Source organism: Haliaeetus leucocephalus, unplaced genomic scaffold (assembly GCF_000737465.1).
Source record: "Haliaeetus leucocephalus isolate CR32 unplaced genomic scaffold, Haliaeetus_leucocephalus-4.0 Scaffold217, whole genome shotgun sequence".
NCBI lineage: Eukaryota > Metazoa > Chordata > Aves > Accipitriformes > Accipitridae > Haliaeetus > Haliaeetus leucocephalus.
Window position 1 is genome coordinate 11978167 of NW_010972653.1, and position 27245 is coordinate 12005411.

The 27245-nt window shown below is 40.9% G+C and overlaps 1 protein-coding gene across 1 annotated transcript in view; it reads left to right on the forward strand.

Annotated features, from left to right (window-relative positions):
- The window catches only part of ARHGEF10 (Rho guanine nucleotide exchange factor (GEF) 10), a 109755-nt gene that overhangs the window by 36617 nt on the left and 45893 nt on the right, over positions 1-27245 (forward strand). The window contains exons 11-19 of the mRNA XM_010566761.1: positions 190-304; positions 2187-2299; positions 5907-5984; positions 6224-6403; positions 7700-7816; positions 9848-9940; positions 11414-11584; positions 13422-13567; positions 17124-17299. Of these exons, the coding sequence (XP_010565063.1) occupies positions 190-304; positions 2187-2299; positions 5907-5984; positions 6224-6403; positions 7700-7816; positions 9848-9940; positions 11414-11584; positions 13422-13567; positions 17124-17299 (1189 nt within the window). The remainder of the gene's footprint in view (positions 1-189; positions 305-2186; positions 2300-5906; positions 5985-6223; positions 6404-7699; positions 7817-9847; positions 9941-11413; positions 11585-13421; positions 13568-17123; positions 17300-27245) is intronic.

Genomic DNA, 27245 nt, shown 5'->3' on the forward strand with positions numbered 1-27245 from the left:
CAGATCTGAACTTTGATGGATCTCTGTACTTACTATATATTCCTTTGACTTTGGGATATATTTATAGCCTAAACTACTTGACAGTGTTCTTTTTAAAGGTATTTTCATCAAAAGTGTTCTGCATGGTATGCTCAAACATGTTCCTGTTACTCACTGAACACTCAGACTGTGGTTTTTTTTATCTTACAGATGCAAAAGCTTATGAGAGCTGCTAGAGAAGGTACCAAAGATGGGCTTGAAAAGACAAAAGCAGCTGTGAAAAAGGGTCGTTCTTTCATTAGAACAAAATCTTTTATTTCTCAAGGTATGTGCCACTTATACTGTGTTTGTAACTCTAGTAATTGCTGAGAAAGGAAGTGAATGGCCTAGCAGGTTTTTGTACTGGGAGCTGAGTACTGGATGCATGAAATCAGCTTTATCAATAAATTATGGTATAATATTCAGTTCAGATGACAGTATGGTCAATGCATCTTGGGTAGTTTTAGGGTTGGGCCAAGAACCTGAGTGACCTGAGGACCACAGAGAAGGGTCCACTTAAAAGCAACAACAACAAAAAATCCCACCAAACAGTGTCATAGATGCTATCCAGGTGCTGGTATGTGGGAGTATGGAAATTACGTTGAGGTACTAAGTTTGTCCAGTTCCCTCCATCGAGTAATTCCTGCATGTCAGGAAAGTCTGCTGTTAGGACATGGTTTTCAGTAGAGTGATAGTTGACTGTTTAAAACATTTGTCATGGCCAAGGGATAACAAACGCTTTCCATGCTTAAGAGTAGAAGCAAGGGAAGAGATTGTTCTGCTTTATCACAGTTCGGTGATTTTTGATGAAAGCTGAGTTTGGATTGGGAAAACAGAAAGTGGTCTAAAATCAAAGAGCTATAAGTATTTGTGTTCTTTCTCTAGTTAAGAGCAAATGTCAGCCCTCTGTCATGAGCCTCAGCAGCAGCAATCCACAGTTAATTTTTGCGAGAGGCAGGGGGTGTAACCGAATACAAACTCATTTCTTCTTCAGGATAAGTCTGAGAGGTAGTATGTCTTTCTGTTCAAGTTTCTGCCCAACTAATTGAATGGTTATTACTTCAGAGCTTATAAAACTACAGTTTTAGGAAGCTAAAACCACAAGACTGAACAAGACATTTTTAGTGAGCAAGCTAACATAAAGCTGCATCCTTATCTGTAAGGACCAGGACACATCTTATATCCCTGTCACAGCCTCTTAACTGCTTCTGAGCTTACCTAATTCACAGAGAGAAAATAGACAGTTATTTGCACACACTTTAGTGATCAAAAATGTATCCTCAACTTCCTGCTGTTTCACAGGAGAAAGGTGATCTGCTTCAGCAGGGCAGTGTTATAGTGGACCTGGCATTCATCCTTGCGTTTCTAGAGGTTAGGTAGCAGACACAGGATATCTGTGGACAGTTTAATCCCTTAGCCACTTACCAAATCAGGGAGATAGTGACAAATTTGTCAGATAAACTCATGAATTCCTCCCAGCCCGCAGATCTGCTTCCCTTCCCTTTTTATTCTAAGACACAGTTTCTCGTAATGTTCGTTCTTTCTCTCCTTTGCTCGTGTCTGCTTGTTTGGCTGGCTTCGTACTGCCACCTATCACTGCACTTTGGTGGTGCTTCTTGCATAAAATTGGTATGTAGGGAGCAATGCAGAATCCCTCACTCTCATTTCTGATGAAAGCCAACATCTTGGTACATTTGGCTACTTATTTTAGTTCAGTTATGGAAGGGTGTATGGAATTTTTTTAAGCTGAATCATATTACGGGTGTGTTTAATTTCTTCCCAGAGGTCATTTATTTCAAACTGCTGGCCCTGAAGCTGCAGTGTTTTAACCCTAGTTGTCATGTCCTGCACTCTGGACAGCCCTGTTCTTCTGGCTGCGAAGAGGGAGTAGAGGTCAAGCAAAAAATGCATAGGCTGTCTCCCGCTGTGTGGATTTTAGGATTTTGAGGTACCTTTGAAAGCTGTTCTGTAATAGAGTGCCTATTGGTGGTGGTATTTATGTGATTTCACAGGTGTACAGAAGTGCTGGGAAATTTCTTTTGTTTGGTAAGTGAAAATAAGACTGCTGTGTAATTACTGTGCTTGGATGATAGTATCTTTTGCTTTTTTTTTTTCTTTCAATCTACATGTTGTAAAAGTTGACATTTTGGTTATTCAATTATCTGTAGATCATAGATCATCATGTCTGGAAGAAGAAGAGCTAAATTTATTTATTGATGTGGACTGTATGCATACAGAAGCAATTATGACTCCCATGCCTGAAGGATTATCACAGCAGCAGGTAGTAGGCTTTTGGAAATAAGATCTGCCTCTTTTTCCTCCCCTTTTGCTGTACATCAATGCCTCCCAGGTGCCTTGCTCTTCAAATATATCAGTGTTTAATATAAATTAAATGGACATCAAATTGAGAACTTATTAAATAGTTTTCTGAAAATTGGTATATGTGCATATAGTTGCATCAGTCCTGAATTCAGCCAGAGATACAAAATGCTTTTTTGCATTATAAAATTATCTATAATAATTATATGGTTTCACTACCTGAACACTTAAACTAAATGTGGTGGTTTTGAGTGGAACAGAAAAGAGTTTAAACATTTTTACTGAGTCAGAAGACATTGCTCCAGGATTTCTATTTTAAATGTAGGGAATATCCTGTATGCTATCTGAATCTTAAGGTTCCTCCTGATTAAAAAAACCTTGTTCCCAGTAAAGTCAAGTCTACAGAAGAGTATATTTTGCTGTTCTCCACCTCAAACTCTATAGTCACTGTGGAAACCACTTCAAAAAACACTGAATTCGGCATCAGTTAGACATTTTGGCTGAAAATAAATCCTGTGGGTTGATGTTGCTGTATTGTTATGACGAGTAATCACTATATGAGAGTTTTTAGCTTCTTGTGGTGTCAAGTCAGGAGTTGGTCAGTACCTTCAGAAAATGAGGAAAAAACCAAATTAAGGGGCAGTTGAGGAGAGTGGTATAAGTTGGTTTTTTTGTTTGCTCGGTGAGGTTTATTTTTCTAAAGCATTTAGCACAGTGAAGCACTAATCTTGTAACAGTGCAACTACCGAACTGTGGTACGTTACTGTAAGGTTTCATTATAATGTAAGATCTCAGCATCAGTCTGAATGCTGTCTTTTCCTTCTTTCCAAATAGGGGTTTGAGAGTTTCACTGGGTTTTATTGTAGGTAATTAAAAATAAATGTACCCTTTTTTGGAAAAACAGAGTGCTCTTAGTTTGGAGCTAACTAGAAATTGTTGTGTAGGTCATGATGTGTGTTGCTTATCCACCCAGGAGGAACTGCCCAAGTGGGCAGGAGCGGAGTCAGGAAAGCCAAAGCTCAGCTGGAGCTAGTGAGGCGTGAAGGGCAACAATGGAAGGTTTCTTGTATGTACATCGGCAGCAAAAGGAAGGCTAAGAAAAATAAGGGTCTGCTGCTTGATAAGGCAGGGACCCAGTGACAAAGGGCCCTGAAAAGATGGAGGTACGCAGTGCCACCTTTCCCTCAGCTTCTACTGGTGAGGTTTGTCCTCAGGCCTCCGAAGCCCCTGAGCCCAGCGGCAGGTGCTGCTGGGGTGAAGCATTACCTGCAGTTTGGGGTACCGAGGCCGGCTGGACACATGGGTGTCCGTGGGACCAGGTGGGATGGATTTGAGGGTGCTGAGGGCAAGGCCTTTCTCTGTCGTCTAAGATCACAGTGATCAGAAGACTGGAAGAAAGTAAATGTCACACCCTCATCCCCAAGAAGAGCAAGAAGGAGGATCCAGGCTGGCCTCACCTCAGTCCCTGCGAAGGTGATGGAGCAAATGCTCCTGGGAGCTGCTTCTGGGTTCGGAAGGACAGGAGGGTGATGGGGAACAGTCGGCATAGATGGACCAGCATCCATTTGTGCCTGACCAGCTTAAGTCCCTTTGAGATGTCGGGCTTGCGGACAGAGGAGAGCAGAGGCTGTCATCTACCTCTGCTTTAGCGAGGCTTTCGGCAGTCTGCCGAAGGACCCGTGTAGCCCTATAGGTGAGATATAGTTTGTGTGGGTGGGCTAGAAGGTGGGTGGAGAACGGGCGAGGAGGACACGGTGCTCAGAAGAAGGTTGTGGCGCGGCGTCGGGCGGGTGGCCAGCGTTAGCGGTGTCCCCCGGGAGCGATGCGGCCCGCGGTGTGTAAGGTCTTTATTTACGGCCCGGACACCGGCTGCAGCCCACGGTCGGAGGCGATGCCAAAATGGGGAGGGTGCAGCAGGCCGTGCCACGAAGGAGCCGACTTTGTGGATGTGCTTGATTTAAACAGCAGGTGGCACGATAGCTTTTGTTTGAAACCTGGTGCCTGTTTAAGTCCGATGTCCTGGGCTGGGTCTCAGTCCTGACAGCTTTTGCTTCGTTTTGATACTGGCGCCTGAATTCTTACGAGAAGTTGTTTGCGTGCAACTGTTACGAGCAAAGATGTGAATTTAATTGAATTTAACTTGCATGCAGGCTTCTTGTAAGTTGTGTGTATCTATTGCAGTAACCTGTAGGCACTACTAAGTATCTATTTTGTGTATAATAGAGCCTGAAAATAACATTTTCTACAGATGTTTATTCTTTTCAGAAGAATGAACTGTGACTAAAGGTAGAGTTAGTATCCTTTACCAGAGCAGCTGATGCATACCAAATAAGACACTGCTAAATCCATTCTAAACAAAAATTAGACACAACAAATTTTACCGCATGTATCTTTAGGCAAGGCCTCAAATAATTTTGAAGTCTTCCTTTGAAAAGCCAGTCCATGAAAGAAAATCCTCGCATAACCTGCATTTAACTTAATAATGCAAAATACAAGTGTGGAGAATTAAAGGCAGCCATGGCAGAGGAGGCAGGAGGCTGTGGGGATCAGGAGCGGAGAGAAGCAACTCTGAGATGTGAGGCTCGTTGTCATTTAGGCTAGCTTAAAATAGCAAAAGAAGCAGTTTTGCCTTCCCCGTAGTTGTGGGAAGTAGTTTGATCCTGCCCTTGTGCTGTCTTCTCCCTGAGAGTCCCACTTTTGAAAGCCCTGCAATGAGCTGGATTAGGAAGTGGATTTGGGTGAAAACAAGTGCTTAAAACCCGCAAGAAATCTAATCCATAACAGTAAGAAGTTTTAACTTTAAGCCAGGTCGGTTCCCCAGTCCTTCCTGTCATGTCACCTGCACATGCATACAAAGTGCGTTTTGGCTGAATTACAGAAGCAGGAGGTGGAGAAGGAGGTGTGATACATAGCCTGTAGTTTGTAAACATGAAATATGGTAGCATTTCCTGAAGCTCTTACAACTCTGTCAGTGTGTATGAATATAGATCAGATGGGTTTTCACTTACGCATGGTAATGCCCAAAAAAGAATGCTGACTTACTTAGATACTTTCTCAGTAGTACAGTTTATATGGCCTTACCTTAAAAAGGCAATTAATGTTTGCTTGTTTGTTCTTCAGGCTACTCCTAATAAATTTATAAAACATATTAAGAAAAGAAAATTAGTCTTGAAGACTGATTTTGAAAACTGGTTACCTATTTTGTTGCAGCAATTCACCAACGTAGCCAACGTCATCTTATACTTGTTATTATTTATATTAATGCCTAAATTTATACATCTAAAATTAAAAGACAAGTTTCAAAAGTAACGCTTGGAATTGCAACAGTCAGCAAAGATTACAGGTATAGATACAGTAACTGTTGTGTTCTTTAAAATAAATAAATAATTCCAGAGTAACAGTAAGTTTAATTACTTTTGAAAAGGTACAGTATTATTTTATTGCAGTTCCAATATTGAATTTCTTTGTGTTTCTTGTGTTTTGTTTAATGTGAGAATTCTATCAGCCTTCCCAACTATGATGAACGTTACCTGATTAGAGCTTCAGACAAAACTTTGTTTCTTCAACAGGTTGTGAGAAGGTATATTTTGGGCTCTGTAGTTGACAGTGAGAAGAATTACGTGGATGCTCTCAAAAGAATCCTGGAGGTACCTTAATCTAACCTAATATCTTTTGCATTTTATAATTTGTAAATTTGAAAAATAATCGAATCCTTAAACAATCTGTAGTATGGCTCACATAGATTTTGCTACAGATGCTTCATGCCAAATGTTTAGAGAGTTAGTGTGTGTATACTGTTACATAAGTTGTTTTTTTCTGCTTGTAGAAGACTCTTTTTTTGGTTTGCTTGTTTAAATCTATTTATGTATTTTTTTTTCCTCCACAGCAATATGAGAAGCCCCTTTCAGATATGGAACCAAAATTGTTGAGTGAAAGAAAACTCAAAATGGTCTTTTATCGAATTAAGGAAATTCTTCAGTGCCATTCAATGTTTCAAATTGCGCTGGCGAGTCGTGTGTCTGAGTGGGACTCTGTTGAAATGATTGGTGATGTCTTTGTTGCTTCAGTAAGCAAATGCATCTGAACAGATAATCTGTTTTTATTTTAGCCTTGTTATTTCATCTCCGTATCTTTCTGTCTAACTTGGCCACTTTATTCCCATATTCTCCAATGCCTGTGGCAACTGTCAGAGTATGTATGTACCGTCCTGGTAAGAAAACTTGACACCAACACATGTCTTCGGCTTGGTTGGCAAATGTGAAAAGATTGTGGGCAAAATTTTCAGGCTTTGATCAAGCTTTCAGACATTTAAATAAACAGTTTCTTTTTCTGAGAATATAGAGATTCACAAACCCACCTAGATTAAGGTGAGATTGAGGCTCAGCATCTCTTAAAAAGTAGGTAGTCATGCATAGTATGTTTGTTGGGGGTAGAAAAAAACACAGTAGGTGTTGGCCTGAATTCCTGGGTTTTAACTGAGCCTGGGGTACAGGTAAACGATTCTTTGTAAAACTCTATCCCACCCTTAATAGAAGTCTATCCAGTAAAGGACTGTTAAATTAGAGAAAATAAGTGGCCTTGGTTGATAGAAAGACATTGCTACCACTGTGAGTGTGTGGACAGAAAAGAGTGCCTACCTGCTGGTTTGAGGGCTCTGTTTTGTTGGCACCCAGCTGCTGGAAATTACCACCTTTTCCTGCCTGCTGTATGAGATCTGGGATCTGTGTCTCTGAGTGTTTTGACCCCATTTCAGTCAAAATGAAATGGTTACTAAAGATTTGCTGTTTAAAACAAACCTGTCTTGTTTTGACTGAAGCAAGTTAGGTGGTGTTAATGAGACCAGCTCTGCAGAAGAGAGGAATAAAGTTACTAAGAAGGAAATGGGCAGGAATCTTACCTTTCACATGGCTGTTTGCAGACCACACAATCTGTCTGCTTTCTTGGTAAACACTTACCAGCTGAAGGTGGGGCATGAAGGCCTTGGCACTTCACTGGTTCACCAGATCTGGAAGATAGGCAGCAGTGAGATGATCAGGGGATTCCAGCAGCCGCTTTGAATCTCAGTGGATGCCCTTTGATTGCCCATAGTCCTCAGACTCTGCCCTAGTGTCATAGCCAAGGTGAAGCTATTTCTGTAAATTTACACTTTGTAATTCACAGCTGTTACATCTGTAGGTTTCCAACCTGTCTCTTACAGGAAAATTATTTTGGGCATCACCAGTATTTCTGTAGATCCAGCACTAGGCTAGGCAAAGCCCTTTGCTCTGAGCAAGGCGAGTCCTTAACGGTCAGAGGTCTAGATAGTTATGCTTTCAGGGATCTTTTGTATTTATAGTTCAGGTTTCCCCTTTTATCTTTTCAGTTTTCTAAATCTATGGTATTGGATGCATACAGCGAATATGTAAACAACTTCAGTACAGCAGTAGGGATTCTCAAGAAAACATGTGCCACAAAACCTGCCTTTTTAGACTTCTTAAAGGTGAGTTTGTTCAATCTTAAAACAGCTGGGCATATGATATAAATAAGACAGTATAAACTATAAGTTAAGAGGAAATTTGACTGTTGATACTGTATATTGTGTGCCTTTTTATGGACTTCGGTTTTATGGGTTTGGCACAAAAAATCCCCAGAGAATTCACTTCCACTGCTGTATTTTTGGATTTCGGATTAACATGATGTTAGATCTAGGATGTATTTTGAACTGCAGAGTAGTTTTGTTGTTGTTCAGATCAGTTTATTGGTGTTTGCATGACTGTACTTGGCAAAACATTGGGATTCTTTCGTATCAGGTGAGCTTCAAGTAATAGTTCACCATCTGAGCCCTCTTCTTATTTGGAATTTATTTTACTTCTAACTTCTTTATTGTATCGTGCAGAGTAGTGTAACTAGGTTTCTATTCCACAAGAGTTTTCTAGTATTTTGAAAATCATGTTTCCAGTTTGGGGTTGAAATTGAAAGTTTTTGTGCAGAATGCATGCTACCCTGATGTATATCATGCTTCTGATGATGTGTGTGGAGAGCCTGGTACATGCAGTAGAAGTGCTGTGAATCCTTAGGGATGATACCTTACAGAGGGTACACAAAATCTGTTGCAAGGCTTTTAGGCTGTCTGTGACACTGCTGAGAGCCTGGAAGCTCTGTGTGTCCCGTTCCCTGAGAGTCCTGGATTGAGTTGTGCCTCTGAGCTGTCACCCTGTCAGATCTGTTGCAGTGGTCCACCGAACACTGAAATTGGGTGCCCTTGGCAAACTAGTGAAGCTCTTAGCTTGCCTAGAGGGGGGTGGCAGGGGGGCTGATTCCTAATTTGTCTTCAGATCTTAAAATTAACTAACAACTGTTTGGAGATTGGCCAGCACTACACAGGATTATACTGTGGAAGCCTTCGGCACCATGAAGATCAGACTCTTTAGTGAGCATATAGTCACTTCATACCTTTCACACTGTTAAAAGCCTGTTGTTCCAATAGAGGTATAACTTACACCTCTCATCACTGCTTGTCAGTGCCGGCACGGGTGCTGCTCAGAGCTGGGGACTCACAGCCGAGCTCTGAGGACAGAAGACATTGATGTACCTTCCTTTTTTTGTTTGCCCACCAGCAATGAAGACCAGAATCTTCACTACTGCTATTTGGGCAAAAAAAAAAGTGTTTGTGGAGATAAGTATGAAACAAATTATTGTGAAGCTGATAATTGTAGCAATAAATAGCAATTTAAAAGCAACACCAATTTAATGTTGTTTGGGTTTGCCTTGTTTTTAATATGGAGTATTTCCTCTACTCTCCTTATTTTGGGTCAGCTGTGATTCTGGCCAAAATATTTCCAAATGTTGAAATGTCTTATACAAACAGGGCTTTTCTGCACATGCAAATGAAATTTGTCTGGTTTTATCTGCCAATCCTGATAACCAAAATAATGGCTTCTTATGTGGTTTTTTTTTCCCAAACATAAATCAATGTTCTTTTCCTCAGTTTCTTTTAAAAAAGAAAATGAAAATGTCTTTTTATTTGCATAGCACTGAGATTATGATGTTTTCCTTAGATTTCCTCTTAAAAACATGTAGGTAGAGATTTATAGTCTCTTAGCCCCAAGAAACAGAGCAGCAATAGTAAATTACAGACTATAAATCAAGAGATCACTTACATTTTTCAAATTTAAGACCTTGAACAAGTACATTCCCTTTGTTGTGCTTGAAGTTGAGCAGACGTTTCAGTGCACTACTTATGTAAAAAGCATGAATGTGTTCTATCAATATATACATCAGTGCTGCATAGCTGGTGCAGCTTTATCCCAGCTGTATGTATTTGAGGAGATTTCAGTTCAGTGACATGCCAGTGATTTTTTTAATAAAGATTTAATATTTTAAAATGAAATCTTTATAGTAAATGGAATCTTTACAGTACCACTGTTATAATTAATGTAAATGGTGTAGAAGAATTTTCTTCTGTAACTTTCATTCTGTTACTGATGGAAATATGCTCACAGTAGTAAACTGTGGCTTTCTTGCATTGCAGCAGTGCCAGGAGTCAAGCCCTGATCGAATTACACTGTATGGTTTAATGATGAAACCTATCCAGCGCTTTCCACAGTTCATTCTACTGTTGCAGGTAAATAGTGTTTACCAAAGGGAAGCTCTCGTTGCATTCTTATGTGGTTTGCTTGTGGGATTGTGTGGTAGCTGTCTTCTGCTGGAGGAGCTCGCTGCAGTGGAAGTGACCGCTGCATCATGGGGAAATAACAAAGAATGAACTCCAGTGCATCAGAAGGTGTTGATCTCATAGTCTGATCGCAGGGACAGGCAGTAAATACACTGCAGGAAAATCTTAGTAAACTAGATTTACTCTAGATTACTTGCTAGGTTAGATTTAGCTTGTAACTCACTTTGCAGTAAAGCTGTAGTTCAAATGTGCTGCTTGTCCATATCAGTTTGTTAGCTAATAACACTTCAAAACACCACTAGGAACTTTGTGGCATTGCTTTCCGTTTAAGAAAAATACAAGAGGATATAATTTATGCCTTGGATAGTTCAGAATATATGTGGGATGTAAAACACAAGCACACTCTCTCCCTGACTACATGGCTCACGGACCTGCTGGAGTGTGTTGCAGCTTCCTTCAGACCTGCAGCACCTTGTTTTCCTTCCCATGGAAACTGGGGATTTGTTATGGAGTCCTCGGGTCTCATCTGAACAGGCAGTGGAGCTGCAGGAAGAGCACAGTTCCACAGTGTAGACCTGCTCCAGACCAACTTTTGTGCTGTTTGTAACTCCTTCCAGACCGTGGCAGGTCTGTCCCAGTGAGTGCTATGAGTTAGTGTTTTGCAGGTGCCACCGAGGAGGACAGGCTGTAGGATACAGGTCCAGGAATTGCTGTGGGAGAAGGAGCAGAGGTAGTTGTGGTGGGAGCGTGGGGGTAGGAAGCCACGGCGAGAGTTTTTGAGGTAGCAGAAGAGATGGAGTTTATTGTGGCAGGAAGCCGTAGTGAATATGTAGGGATTTTTAAGTACTGTGGGAAAGGAGAAAAAATTCAAATTGTTCCTACTATATGCCTACAAAAGGGAAAGCCTTTGAGAAGCTGTCATGACCTCCATTAAGTAAGTAATGTCTCCTACTTTGGGATGAGCATGCTGTCAGTATTTTAGTGAGGAATAATAATAGTAATAAAGATAATACAGAATTATGACAGTAAATATCAGAAAATTTTAATTTTAAATCATTGTTTATGGACACCTACATATTATGCTGTAATATTGATTTTCAAATTGCATTTAATATTATGTGCACCTTTTAAATTTATATTTACATTTGCAGTTTTTAGAGTTTTTTTTTTCAAGTTCCTTCTCTGTACTTTCATCCTGTAAATAAGCTGTTGTGACCCCATTCAGTATCTTTTTTAAGAACCATTAAGATATTCAGGAAAGTAAGCAATGTGCTGTCTGAATATTCATTAGGTGTTCATTGGTCTTATTCTTTAGTAGTACTCAGGTAAAGTATGTAGTCGTAAATTTACATCCTGTAATCTTTTTGAACTTGATTTTGAAATTAAATCTGATTTTTGTTTTGTTTTATCACTTCTCCTCAGGATATGTTGAAGAACACTAATAAAGGACATCCTGACAGATTACCTCTACAGATGGCTCTTACAGAGCTTGAAACGCTGGCGGAGAAGTTAAACGAGAGGAAAAGGGATGCAGATCAGCGCTGTGAAATAAAACAAATAGCAAAAGCAATGAATGAACGTTATCTGAACAAGGTTAGGAAAGTAGGAATGTATGATGGAAGAGTTAGTTTCTGGGCCTTGAGCAGTCTCTAAAACAGACACCAAAGAGTCACCGATGTTTTTATCTGTAGAGCTCAACAACATGGGGTCATTCTAGTGGTAGGTGTGAGATGTGACCTACCTCCCTTAAAGAACAGGCTCACTGGTTAAAGCACTGTGTGCTGGAGCGGGCAACATGCTTAAATAGCAGCAGCAGCATTCGTGTTCTGTGGCAGTGTAGGAAATAATGCTGTATAGTAAAGTCTCATGCACATCTTCTGCATGGGAAAATTCAACTTTTAATTTATCCTAGAAACGAGGAATTACTCCTGTATAAAGGAAGGAACTAGTTCCTCATGTTGCAGTGCTTCCAACTGTGGAGCAGTTCAAGATGTGCTATTCAATGTGTCCAACATCTTCTTTGTTTTAAGGAACATCCCAGTCTATTTCATTAATGCGTTTGGATCATACAGTAGAAATGTCTTTAAAGAACTGTAGAATACATTCAGTAGGAAGGAAGGAATACTCTTCTTAATTTGAGTTTGTTAGTAGCTGTATATACTGTGGATATATGTATGCTTGTCTTATTTGCATCGTAAGTGGTTCCTCCTTTCCCATGAGATGGGGCATAAATACTTCAGTTATTGCTTTTGTGAAGTTACAGATGATTATACTTTGGACTCATTCTGGGATGGAGTGATGGGGACATGCTGAAGGAGTGCAAGGAGTGGGGTTTTTTTGTGATGCATAAAAGCATAGTTTTTAGGGAAATAGTAGTCAACCACAACATACTTGTTTTAAACTGTTTATCAGAAATGGGTTACTGAATTTATTGTCATACTGGAACAATATTTCCATTCTAAGTGCATTAGAAGATGGATTCAGGCATTTTACTTTCTTTTCTAGTTCTCATACTCCTGCTATTGAAGCAGCTACCAATCATCTACAAATAGCTGAAGGAGTTCCAGACACAGAACATGCTTTTTAAGAGCTGGTCCAGGTTTCCTTTTGTCAGTTGACATCAACTGTAAAATCTTGTATGTTATGCACCGGCAGGATGAATCGATATATATGTGGATAGTCACTCCAAATCACATAGGGCACTGCGTGCCTTGTGCGTTAATATTTGCACATACAGTTTTGGAGCAATGCCAGGCAGGGTGAAACAGGCGGCGGAGGTGGGTGGATAGGAAAGGAGCGCGTTATGGACCATTTTGTTCTCTTGGCCACGGCGGAGGTGCGTTTGACCTGTGAGGGGTTGATGCCTGCTTGCACAACAGTGCTGATCCTCAGCCCTTGAAGGCAAACGGCAGGAGCAACTTACACGCCATGAATCTCTTGCACGTATTACCATCTTCTCCGCCATCTGTGGCAACCTACTGGGCACACTCCTCAGCTAGCTGTGTGAGCCCAGGTGGACAGAGCAGGCGGGAGCACTCCTCCTCCTCCCGCCCCGACCTCCCCGTGCTGGAACCATGCGTGGCGCTTAAATGGGCTGCGAAAGAAGGGATGAGGGAAGGAAACCTCAGAAATTGCGGAAGCTATCAGGTTTTTTTGCTAGGGGACCTTTATCAGTGTGCTTCCACTTTCCGAGCAATTACATTCCATATTTAAGACCAAAAACCCCTGCAGGCCATAATGGTAGCAGAAGTTACTGTTTCTCTAAATGAAAAGCAGATTAGTAAAGAGGCTTCATTCACTTGGCAAATCCAGCTGCAAACACTTGTACTAGGATGGCAAGTGATAACCTGTTGTATTTTCTTTCATTTTTTGCACCAGATGTTAGATGTACCATGTATAATATACAATGTTGATTGTTTTTAAAATCTAGCTACTCAGCAATGGAAACAGATACCTCATACGGACTGATGATATGGTTGAGACGGTTTACAATGACAAAGGAGAAATTATCAAAACCAAAGAACGACGACTTTTCATGTTAAATGATGTGCTGATGTGTGCAACAGTAAATATTCGGTAAGACTTGCTTCATATTTTTTAAATGATCATTCAAGCTCCAGCTGGAAAAAATTACACTGAAACTTTTTTTATTGTTTTTACTATGGCTTACAATTTCTAGTAGTCATAATAAATGGATAACTACCTTTGTTACAGTCCTCTAAATTGCCTGCTGATGTTTGGAAGGTCTAGAGTAAATCTGTAAGAAAATTCTATCAGCTGGAGATTACAGATAGAAATGCTCTGTGGTTATTGCTGTGTATTAGTGTTTAGCGGAGCACAGGCATGCCAAGGTAGGATTTTTTTCTCTCCCTTAAATTCATACTGTCACACACACAAAAATCTGTAACTTGACACGATTTGCAAATTGTAAAAAAACACAAAACACAAAGCTAATTCATGTAGCCACAACAAACCTGGAACTCACTAACAAAGTTCCAGTTGGGGAAGGGTTTTTATCTCTGAGACCAAACAATGAAGTATTAATGCTGAGATGCTTTGAAGAAAGCATTTTTTCATAGTGCCTTCTATGTTTTATTTGGCTGTAATTATTACTGTTACTATACCTCTGTATATGCCAAGGTCACACTCACATTCAAATGTTGCTTGTATCATAAATTGCTTTATGCGATGGTACATTCTGACAGAGAAAATGTGGACCATTAAAATCTTCCAAGAACAGCTTTTCTTAAGCATAATATGAGTTGATATCTTAGTTTATTACTAAAGTGTGAATACAGTACATATTTTTGTAATTGTGTGAATGCTTGCTCTCATGTTAGTGAGTGAGAAGTGCCATGTAATAACTGCACTTCAGAAAATTAATAAGCTGATGTCAATTATCCTGCGATTCTTTTCCTTTACAAATTCTTCGGTTCTTATTAACACTTGGATATTTTCTCATGGTTGTTTGCAAGAAAATTGCTTTTAACCATTCATACTTTATCTTCTTCTATACCATCATTGTCTTGGATTTTCTGTATTTGTCCCCTGAAATGGCAATGTGCGGTCTGTTTTCATCTTCCATGTGAAAAGTTCATGATTATGCCAAGTCTCTGGGTTCATTATTTTGTCAACAGTTCTGGTTATCACAGCACTGTTGTTCCCGTGGGCATTAACTGGTTCTGAGCAACCTTCTTTGAGATGGTAGTTGGGCATACATGTGTCATGGGGGTTTGCTAACTCTGAAAAAGTTTCATTGTGGTTTTCTCTAGCAGTTAAGGTTTACTTTCCAACCCACTTATTTGTATAACAGTGGGTTTTTTAGAATAGTTGACTGCACTTTTAGCTTTATTCACTAGCAAAAAAAAAGGTTTGTGACTTTTTGGGGTGTGTTCAGTGGTGGGTGCGTCCACCTGCAAGCTGTGTGTGTGTATTTGGGATTCCTCCATGATTTCATGGACCTCTCTTAGATTTTTACTGCAGAAGGAACTACCTTTGTCATGAAAAATATAGTTAGGGACTAAAGGAAATCATCTGCCAGATTTTACATGACACCTGTATCCAGTCCAGAAGTTTTTGTTCAAAATAAGTGTCCCGGTTTCAGCTGGAATAAAGTTAATTTTCTTCCTAGTTGCTGGTATAGTGCTGTGTTTTGGATTTAGGATGAGAATAACGTTGATAACACACTGATGTTTTAGTTGCTGCTAAGCAGTGTTTATACTAAGTCAAGGACTTTTCAGCTTCTCATACTGCCCTGCCAGTGGAGGCTGGAGGGGCACAAAAATCTGGGAGGGGACACAGCCAGGAAAGCTGACCCAAATGAGCCAAAGGGATATTCCATACCATCTGACATCATGCCCAGTATATAAACGGGGATAGTTGGCAGGGCGACACCATGGCTTGGGGACTGGCTGGGCATTAGTCAGCAGGTGGTGAGCAATTGTATTGTGCGTTGCTTGTTTTGTATATTCTATTATTATTATTGTTACTACTATTATTATTATTTTCCTTCCCTTTTCTGTCCTATTAAACTGTCTTTATCTCAAAACACAAGTTTTCCATTTTAGTTTTTTGGGGGTTTGTTTTGTTTTGTTTTGTTTTATATTTTTTTATTCTCTGCCCCATCCCCGTGGGGTGTGGGGGGCAGTGAGTGAGTGGCTGCATGGTGCTTAGTGCCCGGCTGGGGGTAAACCACGACAATAAGTGTATGCTATAGAAAGTACCACTTGCTTGTTTGGCTCACACAGGATAAGCTTTATTTCTCTTCATTTTAGCTGTATAGAAGTGAGGCATTTTACCTAAGCTAGACTTATGTTATAGCAGTGGTTTTCAAGATGCACACCTGCAGATTTACCCTGGAGCTGTAGACTTCTTCAGGAGCTTTACAAGTACACGTAGCTGCGCAGTGTGGTTTCTTAACCACCTTTTGTCCAACCTTTACAGAAACAGATGTCCCAGGAGCCTGGGGACCATTGGTTCCAGACCAATTTTCTATAACTGGCAAAAGGCACGTATTTGTACAGAGTACATGACCCTCAGAAGGTCTTTTTTTCACATGTCGTCTAGATGACCGGCTCGAACCAGAGACCTAACTTTTAAGCAGCAGGTGGACAGGATGAATACTATCCCTAGCGACTGAACAGCTGTGTCCTGCCTAGTCTTGTTTTCTTTCTTCTGAACTAGATCAAGAGTTGATAAATATTTACTTAAGCTGTGGCACTTGTGGTTTTTGTTCATACTTGCCTCTTCATTGAAACAAAAATATGACTGTGTTGCGAATAGGTAGCTGACTAGCTAACATCAGCCTTCAGGTACTGTTCCCAGTAAATGCATTTTGCTGTTTTCTCCCAAGCATTTAACTCCTGTATTTCAGTCATGCTTTCTGTGAAATAAACCTTTTTTGTTCACTTTAACATATCTTTTGTCCTTTTTAATAAATGTTTATTATATATGCTTGAATGTGAATAAGGGAATGGAGGAAACAAAGGAAAAGGAGTATTAATGCCATTTCTATTCCAGGTGAGCTTCCTCAGCATGCTCTTTCCTCTGAAATGCCTGTTGTGATATACACTTCCTTTAGCAGCAGCTCGTGGGAGCGCTCTCAGAAGCCACAGCAGTTGCAAAGGTCTGCTGTAAAGAACGTCCTGGGCTGTGGGGCTCAGCAGAAACGTTAGCTTGTCAGTCCTTGGGAGGTTACGTTGCCCTTCCTGCTGCTGGTAGTCATTCAAAGGTCCCATCATCCATACTTCCCTAAACGTAGCAGTTACTTCTTTTGAGCACCGTTTCAAAAGAATTAGGAAAATATGGAGCCAAAGTATCGTCCTAAGCACGTGTATTAGGATGTCAAAATGCACATTGATCTTAAAAGATGGTCATTTATGTTTTGTTATAGAAATGTAGGGACTGTTGTTGGCAGTCCTATGCTGTTTGTAAACAAGATTATCTGCACCTGCATAGCTGCTCTTTTCACTCCGGGAAAGGTCAGTCACAAAAGTCAGCCTGATGCATGTATTTGTTTCAAGTTGTGCACGGTACTCAGACTGATAAACAGCAGATTTTAGAAGCTAAAATAGTAAATAGGATGCCTTGAAACATAGTTGCTTGTCACAGCAATAATTTGTGCATCTTCCAGCTCTTCCTATGAAAGCAGTGGCACCATGACAACTGGCCAGAGGTATTTATTGAAGTGGAGCGTACCGCTGGGACAAGTGGAAGTCATAGAGTATGGCAGCAGTGAGGGCCAAGGAGAGAACTGCAGGTTTCCACCCCAGCACTCTGCTGAAAATGTCGTCATTAACTCTAAGCCAAGTAAGTGATGGGAGTTACTGACTTTACAGACTTTTTTGTTAAAACCCATATTTTATTTCAGTGGGCTACTGAGAGCAAAGGATAGCATTTTGTGCATGAAGACTTCTGTAACATGAACAGTAATACAACATCTTTCTTTGGAAACTGAGAATCCATAAAGTGATAGCCAGTCTCCTGCCTTGCAACATGAATTACTTCTGTTTGTCCTAATTTAGAGTTTTACGCATGAACGCATAAAGAGTTTTAAAGCATGAATGTGTGTGGGCACGCAAAAAGGTTGTTTTGGTGTGGTGTGCCATCTGTCCCATGGTAGCTGTTAGTGCATATGTTCTTTATCCCATAGTTAAAGCAAGGAAGTTCCTCTCAATAAAAATGACCAGCCACCCTGTTGCTGTGGAGTAAGAGTCTGGACACAAGTGGTTGCTGCAGGGTAGGTTACTTCTCTCAGTATCCTACCCTTCAAACATAGTAACAAGTGCTTCAGAAACAAACTTCAATTTTAGTTTTAATGAATGTTTTTGAAACAATATGCCAATAGGTAATTTCCTCCTAGCCTGTCTCCAAAAATGACCTCAAGCTCTGAAGCTTGCACGTTCTTTCTCTGCTTGTTAATCCCTCCTGCAAGCCTGCCAACTACCCTCAAGAGATGTATGAATTTCAAGAGTTTACTCAGTAGCAAGCCTTTCATATACATTGAGTTATTTTTATATCCTATATTTTGCCTAAACACTGTATTTTTAAGTGCGTTTAATACGTCTAGATTGTGATCCCTATTAATGGACTATAATTTACACAAATTTCAGTGCTACCTCTAGGCATTATTTCATGCTACATTTATTTAATATTGCACCCTTGGCCTCATGAATTTTCCCACAGTTGTGCTGTAAGGAGGCATAAATGTTACACTTCAGAATGGTCTGAGGTACAGCTACAGCATTTAATACCCCCCATATTCTCCAGCACGGTTATTGTCAGGTCTTCTTGCTCCTCCCTTTGTACATAGCCACAGAAAATTTTTATAGGTACTTACATCTCAATTTCAAGGATGACTTCAAACTCCTTTTAAGCATTAATGGGCTACTTCGACAATGAGATTAAAGCTCTTATATTATCATTTACCAGCTGCTGTATGCATGACCCTGAGAGGAGTGTATATAAGGAAGTGTACTACTTAGAACTGGGAGTCCCTCTCATAGGTTAGTATGGGAGGAACAGCTTGTTGAATATTCCTACTGCGACTTTGTGCAGCAGCTTTACAGCCGATCAGATCAAATCCTAGCCTTGTCAGCAAGATCAGATGGGGAAGTGGAGCATCAGGGGAGAAAGAAAAACTCACCCAAACAGTCCTGTAGAACCTACTTGAACCTCTTGGCTTTGAGGTTTCTCAGCTTTGTGATGTTTGGTGACAATATCACAAAAAAATGAAATTACTTTGTACATCATTTGTAGTCTCAACCTTCAGGTTAAGTGGTACTCAATAGGTGAAAGATGAGCTGAACTAATTGTTCTCTTAGTAAGCTCTAATCGATGTATTAATTCAGTCTTCTCCTAATAAAAGGAATCAAAAGATAAGAATTAAAAAGGATATGAAGGATACTGGCTATACAAATGAATAAATCTTCCCTCAGCTTTAATCAAACATTTCTGCCAAATGATCTAAGTTGAATATAACCAATTATGAAAGAGGAAGTGCATAGCCTTACTGTTTGCATATACTGCTATGTCTGTGCTAGCTGTTACTCTGAATGCAGACTTGTCCATATTGGCCTGTATAGACAAGTTTGAATACACACTTGTGTTAGTTATTCCGTAGAGTTGCCCCTTAGTTCCAGTTGTCTTGGCTGCTAAAGATTACAGCAGCTTAGAAAGTACGGCCTGCCTGCAGAGGGAAAGGACTTGTAAGGCTTTGTGTAATGGTTCGCTGTTGCTTGTTTATTTGCACCCACCAAGATGCTGCACTTTATAGTTGATGATGACCCAGTCTTTATCATGGTACTATTGCATCGTTGGTGAGACCGTTGGGTATTTACCACAAATTGCAGAGCACTACCAGCAAAATACTGTCATTCTCTGCCTGAAACTGCATTACTTCACAGTCATCATAACATAACTTTATGTTTCCCTCTGTTTTCAAAGTATACCAGGGAACTGCTGTGGTGAAATCCCAGTGCCTTCATAGTATGTGGTTTTAATAACATCTAATGATCAAGAACAATTTGGGATGCTGCAGGCAAAGTCCTGCTTCCATGACATAGAACCATGTCTCAGACCTCATTTGCAGCTCTCATTTCCAGTTGGTGGGAACTGGAGAGAGAAAGAATAATGATGATTCTGTGTAAAAGCATTAACTAGTAGGGGGGTCACCTCTTCCATTTCTGGAGGACTAAGAAAAGTTGGTTTGTATCTGCAGCACGCCAGGTTAAAGTACTTGACCTCTGTAAGGTTGGTATTCTCACATTACTGCTGTGATTAGCAAGGATTCTTGATGGATTCTGGCTGTGTCCTTGTGAGGATTACTGGTTATTAGTTACATTTCTTTTATGAGGGCATTTTTTACTCTACCAAAATCCTTTTTATGAGGAGGCAACTCGCTATTTATTATTGGCTAAATGCAATTGGTGCTTTCAGCTGCAAGAAAAGATAGCATAGTTTAAAGATGCAAACTTTACTTTGGGTGCTACAGAGAAGTTAATAGCTGAGTTTTGAATTCTTCTCATACAGGCTGTAATACACAACTGCTGAAAGGTTGAAAGGTTTTATGAGTTCGTATAAATCAAGAGTATGCTTTAGTACTGTTCTAAGGTGGAAAGTAAGGGCTGCATGAACTTGGTTTTCACTTGGCAAAATCATCAGTTTGCAGTCTTCTACCCAGTTCTGCTTTGCATACCAGTCTTTTGTCTCTGAATTCTAGAGGAGAACATCTTTAGCAGTTGTTAGGTTCATATCTTTTTTTTTTTTTTTTTTAAGCCCTTTGGCTTTTGGCAGTGGAAACTTTATTGCCTGAGGGTGTTGGGGGGAAAGCAGGAAAATTTTCCTACAGTGTATTCTGCTATGCTGCTTCTGTCCTTGATGTGCTTTTGCCTTATTCCTGTTGTTCTCCCCTAGTACCAAAAGTAGACTATGAGTTTTTAGTTACAGATATGGAGAAGGTGGAGTCCTTTATTTGTATGGTTCTGTTTCCTAGTGGAGTGCAATTATAACTTGTGTTTGCTTCCTGTAATGATATTTAAAGCAGATATTTCACATTCTCAGCCTTCAGGAAAAAATAGCATGTTTATCAGATTGCATTTCTCTCAGCAAATCAGGTAAAGTTCTATTTCATGTATTAGAGTTAGTCTTACTTCAAGGTCTGTGAGTATGAGTCTCTGGCATCCCAACTGGATGATTCCTGTGGAAGTAGTTATCTTAACCCTCTGTGCCCAAGGTGCCTGATGTGTTCATTTTCTTCTGGAGAACCATTTGCAGAAAGATGCAAGATAACGTTTTTCTGTAGTAAATCCACGTATTGTTTCTGATAGGCTATTGCTGCTGTTCTCTCTTTCCCAACTGATCCATGTGCAGAAGCACACACACATTCATAATACGAAAAAGTTGAATTTAATATAGGAAAAGAGGAATATTTTCAGCATGAACAGGAAGTTGTATATTCTTGGTTTTGATTTACTTGTGCTGGAAGAATTGTGTGATGGAGTTCAGTAAGAGCTGTTTAAAGCATGTTTTAGGTGGTTATGGGAGCATTTGACTTGATTCTATGGTAACATATAAAAACTACTATAATGGTAGGTGAGGTTGAGAAGTAGAAAGTCCTTTAGGAGGGCCTGTAGCGATAGGACAAGGGATAATGGTTTTAAACTAAAAGAGGGTAGATTCAGACTAGATATAAAGAAGAAATATTTTACAATGAGGGTGGTGAAACCATGGAACAGGTTGCCCAGAGTGGTGATAGATGCCCCATCCCTGGAAACATTCAAGGTCAGTTTGGACGGGGCTCTGAGCAACCTGATCGAGTTGAAGATGTCCCTGCTTATTGCAGGGGAGTTGGACTAGATGACCTTTAAAGGTCCCTTCCAACCCAAACCACTCTGTGATTCTATGAAACAGGAACTGTGATTCAAGACCGAAAAAGAACTTAGCAAAAGTATTATGTAATATGGGGGAATGACCCTAGGTTATAAATGGTAGAAAAGCTCAAAAGGAGACACTGTCCTTAATTATATGTCTTTAGTAAATTCTCTTCTTCCACACAGTTGTGTTGATACATGCATTGATTTCACCTCCTCCGTCTGTCTGTGAACTACTGAAAGTAATGGATTCAGCGTTCACATCTGGGATATTGGTTTGGTTTGGTTTTGTTTTCCTTTCTTTTTCTCTTTTGTTTTTTTCCAAGATACCTATAGGTAACCTGTTTGTTATGGACCCAGGGAAATTAACATCAAGCTTAAGGGCTCCTGAATTTTAGTGTTTGCTCTGTTGTGGGCTTGGTTTTAAGTTTGTGGGTGTCTTGCTACTTCTGTACCTCACTTTCCTCACCTATAAAATATGCTGTGGTCTGGGTAGGAGCCCTAGGCACTCAGAGGACCTCAGACATCTAATGTGTCCAGAGGGGTCTAATGGGGGCCACAGATCACTTCAAACATGCCCACAGATAAATTGGTATCTTTGATAATCATGTTATCTCACAGAGGAATTGAGAGAGTAATCACTGACTATTCAAGTACTACATTATTGCTAACTTTTTTTTTAGTGACTTTTCTGTCTTTATTTGTTATTTTAGATGCTGTAAGCATCTAACATAATTAACACATTTGTTCTGATGTTATCTTTTTAGCTAATATATGCTGCTTTATCCTGAATTATCTTTTAGTAGTTGAAAGGATTTATCTGCTGGCTATTTCCTTGTTTTTTGGTCTATTAGAGATTATTTTTTCGTTTCCTTTTGAGGAAGTTTACTGCATAGCTATATACAAGTGAATTATTCAGTCAAAATGGGTAAGAAGTTGGACTGAATTCATGGAAAGAGGACACCAAGAAAGTTAAAATGCTACCTGTACTCTTCTGATAAAAAAGAGGATGGGGGAAAGAGCAATGAATACAACTTGGTTTTTAATATGTCATATATAAAATACAAAAAGTATAGTTAAAGGCAAATCTGTGACTTACCAAAATGTACTTAGATTCCCCTCTAGAAGAATCAGAAGTCAACCTTCACTTGCAAGTCATCCATCTATACATAAAATCACTGAAAATACAGGTATTTCACTGCTCTTTAAATGGGAATATAGGAGCAAAGGTCAAATATACTGGCCAGAGTTTCAGTTTCTCAGACTCCTGACACTTGTTATTACAAGTTTGCAGCACTTTAGGCGAACTGTTGATGGGTCATGAAGTGTGGTTTCTGTGCCAAGACAAAATGTGTTTGGTGCTGCTGTGACAGCCACTACCCCAAGTTGTCTGTTCTCTGGTTCCCAAGAATGAAAAGGGTGAGCTGTAAAAGTTTTTCACAGCAATTTTATTCAAGAAGACCAGACTACAGAGACTCTGTAGAAGCAAAGGGAGAGGGCTAAGCATCCTGCCGTTCCTGGGTGGGAAACCAGTGCCTGTCAACAGTTTTCTGCTGATCATGTTGATTAGGAGCCATATACAACATAGCCTATTACTTAAGTAAAGAACCATTTAATTTGAGCCATATGGCTAAAGGCTGAACGAGAAAATGAGCAAGACTCATCTGTACTATATATCAGGCAGTGATAAGCGTAGGAGATAACAGTAAAATGAAAAAAAAAACAAGTTACCACTTTTATGTCTATGGCTGTATTTTTGTGTTATTTTTTTGTTTCACAGGTTTACAGTTGGTAACTGAGATCAAACCTCAGCACTGCTAAACCATGGCTTATCTCATTTCCTAGTCATACTTCCAGGGCTACATTTGTACTCTGTTTCTGCTCACCTGTGGTTTTGATCTCTGTGGGTTTTGTTAATTGTCAAATGTAGTAGTGACACAAAGCTGAAATGCAGACATGATTCCTCTCTTCTGAGTTTCCTTCTGCTTGATGCAGTCACTTCATGTAGGTCTCTGAGTGTTGCCAGGGAAACAGGTAGGGATGTTGGATGGGCTACAGTTTGCACTTGTGTTTCTGTTGATGTCTTGCTCAGTGGAAGGACAGCTTTTCCCAAAACCAGAAATGGTGCTGCTGTGATAGTTATTGCCATTAAAGCTGCTTTTTGCTGGTTTGTCTAATGAGAAATATAGAATTGAGGAAGGAGAAAAAAAGTCACCTTTATCATCACTTTAAGGCTGGACAGTTGTCATACAATGTCCACAGTAAGCAAGACTAAATATTAAGTGGCATATCAACTCTAGCATTTGATGATAAGGTTTTAAAAAGAATGACGTGGCATGAATTGCTAGTTGAACTAACTTTCATCTCTGTGAAATTTCTATAGAGTAATAATGTAAATCTTTATTTTAAAACTATTGAAAATAATACTCTACACTAAGGGAGATGTAATATGCTCATAAATGTAAACTATCATTGATATATGCTGTGGTGGGTTGACCCTGGCTGGACGCCAGGTGCCCACCAAAGCCACTCTATCACTCCCCCTCCTCAGCTGGACAGGGGAGAGAAAATATAACAAAGGGCTCGTGGGTCGAGATAAGGACAGGAGAGATCACTCACCCATTACTATCATGGGCAAAACAGACTTGACTTGGGGAAAATTAACTCAATTTATTACAAATCAACCAGAGTAGGGTAATGAGAAATAAAACCACATCTCAGAACACCTTCCCTCCACCTCTCCCTTCTTCCTGGGCACAGCTTCACTCCTGGATTCTCTACCAACCCCCCCCTCCAGCGGCGCAGGGGGATGGGGATGGGGTTTACGGTCAGTTCATCACACGTTATTTTCTGCCGCTTCATCCTCCTCAGGGGCATGATTCCTCACACTCTTCCCCTGCTCCAGCGTAGGGTCCCTCCCACGGGAGGCAGTCCTCCACGAACTTCTCCAACGTGGGTCCTTCCCATGGGCTGCAGTTCTTCACGAACTGCTCCAGCGTGGGTCCCTTCCCCGGGCTGCAGTCCTTCAGGCACAAACTGCTCCAGCGTGGGTCCCCCACAGGGTCACAAGTCCTGCCAGAAAACCTGCTCCAGCGTGGGCTCCTCTCTTCACGGGGCCACAGGTCCTGCCAGGAGCCTGCTCCAGCGTGGGCTTCCCACGGGGTCACAGCCTCCTTCGGGCACCCACCTGCTCCGGTTTGGGGTCCTCCCCAGGCTGCAGGTGGAGATCTGCTCCCCCGTGGACCTCCCTGGACTGCAGGGGGACAGCCTGCCTCACCAGGGTCTTCCCCACGGGCTGCAGGGGAATCTTCGCTCCGGCGCCTGGAGCACCTCCTCCTCCTCCTTCTGCACTGACCTGGGGGTCTGTGGGGTGGTTTCTCTTACATGTTCTCACTTCTCTCTCTGGCTGCAATTGCAGTTGCACAAGGGGTTTTTTTTTTTTCCCCTTCTTAAATCTGTTCTCCCAGAAGCGCTGCCACTGTCGCTGATGGGCTCGGCCTTGGCCAGCGGCCGGTCCGTCTTGGAGCCAGCTGACATTGACTCTCTCGAACACAGGGGAAGCTTCCAGCAGCTTCTCACAGAAGCCACCCCTGTAACCCCCCCGCTACCAAAACCTTGCCACACAAAGCCAATACATATGCAAACAAAAGACCAGAGATTTTAAATAAATCGAACTCCAAACAGTCTGTTAAGCTGAGCAAACCGAGTGACATTAAATAGTTCACTTGTTAAGCAGATACATGTTTCTGTCTGGTGGATTAGGTGTAGAATAAATTAGGTGTTATATATTTGTCTCACCCACTTAGGATGAGATTCTTCTCTTTGCCTTTTGTATTCATTATAGTGGTTACAGAGCTTGATGTTCACCTCCTATAAACCTTTTTCAGTGTTGCCAGGGGTCTCATCTGCATCTTGACACAGAGTAATAAAATGATGAGTAAAATAATGTTATAGGTAGTCTGCTGGGAACTCCAGCGTAAACCTGGCAGCTTGGCCAGTTTACAATCATCTGCAGACCTGTCTTGAGATCCCTGCAGTACTCTAATCGTTTGAACGCCTTCACACGTGTACTTTCACTGCCTGTTTATGTCAGTGTTTACCTGCTCACATCCAGTTTCTCTCTCACCCTTCGTGCCCATGCAGGCACAGCCCAGAGGTCCTCTGTGGCCCATCTCCCTCCTTAGGAGGGCAGGGGCTTCCAGGTCCATGCTCCCCTCAGCCTTCTGCTTTGGGACCTGTGAGAGGAAAGGGCCATGGCACCTCTTTTCTTTCACTCTAAAGTCTCTTTGCTTCCAGGGTTTTCCTTCCTTGTGGGAGCAGAGCCAGAAACAGGAGTTCCTCTGATCCGTACCTGCGGTCAGGACACAGCCCAGGAAGACACCGGACCGTTTTCCCGGCTAGTGTGATGTTGAGGAGCTGGGCTTTGGGGTCCACACTTGTCAGAGTATTGGGGCTCTGGTGTTTCTCCCTCTTGTTTCCCACTGCTTTTGCTTCCTCCTTCTTCTCTGGCACAGCACAGCTGCTTCTGTCAGCAGGAAGAATATTTATGGCATTTTATCTCTGAAATGCCCTGTGCGGTCAGGATTAGCTGGAGTTTAATATAATCCTGAAGCCACGCTCTCAGTGTATGAGCTACTTCTCACCATCTCAAGAGGCTTTGCGTTTCCTTGGTGTTCTTGCATAATTTTACTCACCAATTGTATAGCACTATGGATTTAATACCTTACTCTGTATTTGCAGTTGCAAGCTGTTGATTTTTATCTTCGCATTGCTCAAGCTGTGTGAATAAGCAGTTTTGTGGTTGGACTGTAGTTTTTGTGCAACCTGTTTCTTTGGTGTTCAGCTCTGATACAATGAGCATATAGCAAGCCAGGTCTCAGCATTCATGTAATTACCAGTTGAGAGCAAGGTATTAACATCTGACAGGGAGGTGAGGCATGTTAGAAGTACTTTGTCAGAGTTGAGACTTGGGAGCTCTGTTTCCCAGCTCTGCTCTATGTGTACTGGGTGGCATGTGGTATTTGGTTCTTTGTGATTAGGACTTGAAGATCTCCCCTGTCTTGCATGGCAGTGAGAATAAATACATTAAATAGTTTCAGAGGCTCAGGTTATCAGATTCAATAATTAAGCTCATAAAGATTACCTTTAGGTGCTTACATGATTAAAGTGTCATTAGACTGAATAATGATAATGCTCTTCATGTTGGTTGATGATGTTGATGGGTCCTGACTGTATTGGTAATTAGGCTTGCTTACCTCATGCCCGAATTTAATAGTTTGTGTTCTAGTAATCTCAGGGGGTTATCGCTTATCGCTGAATACTATGTATGAGTTTGTGCTGCTTCTTTCTGCACTAGGTTACTAAACCTAATTTAGGAATATGCTGTAAAGCTACATGAGAGTAGCTGCTCAGCTTTTCATCGATGGCTGCCAACTAAGCTCTTGTTTTCCGAGATCATTCCTGATTTCCCGTCTGCTTCAATTTCCAAACCTGGAGACTGATACCACTCTCTAAATATTTGTGTAGTTTGGACCTGAGAGTATAATGAGCTCAGGTGAGCTACAGTTAAGCTACGGTGGCTGAGAGTTTTCAGGAGCATGCAGCTATGGAGATCATGAGTTGGATTTGTGATGAAAGAGCAAACAGGGGTAAGGCAGAAAGTCTGCTTTTCTCTTATGAACTTTAAATTGACCTGTGGGCTTGTTTAGGTCTTAAACCAGGATTTTGGATTCAGAAGACTACTTTTTTTTTTTATTATTATTTTAGTGAAATTCCAATTGGCTATTAAAGTGCTCTCATAAAGGAGAAATGAGAAAACATAACCCACCCACATGCTTCTCTGGGGTGTCTATGGAAACAGGAGCAGCATGAGTGAGCAAGTGGAA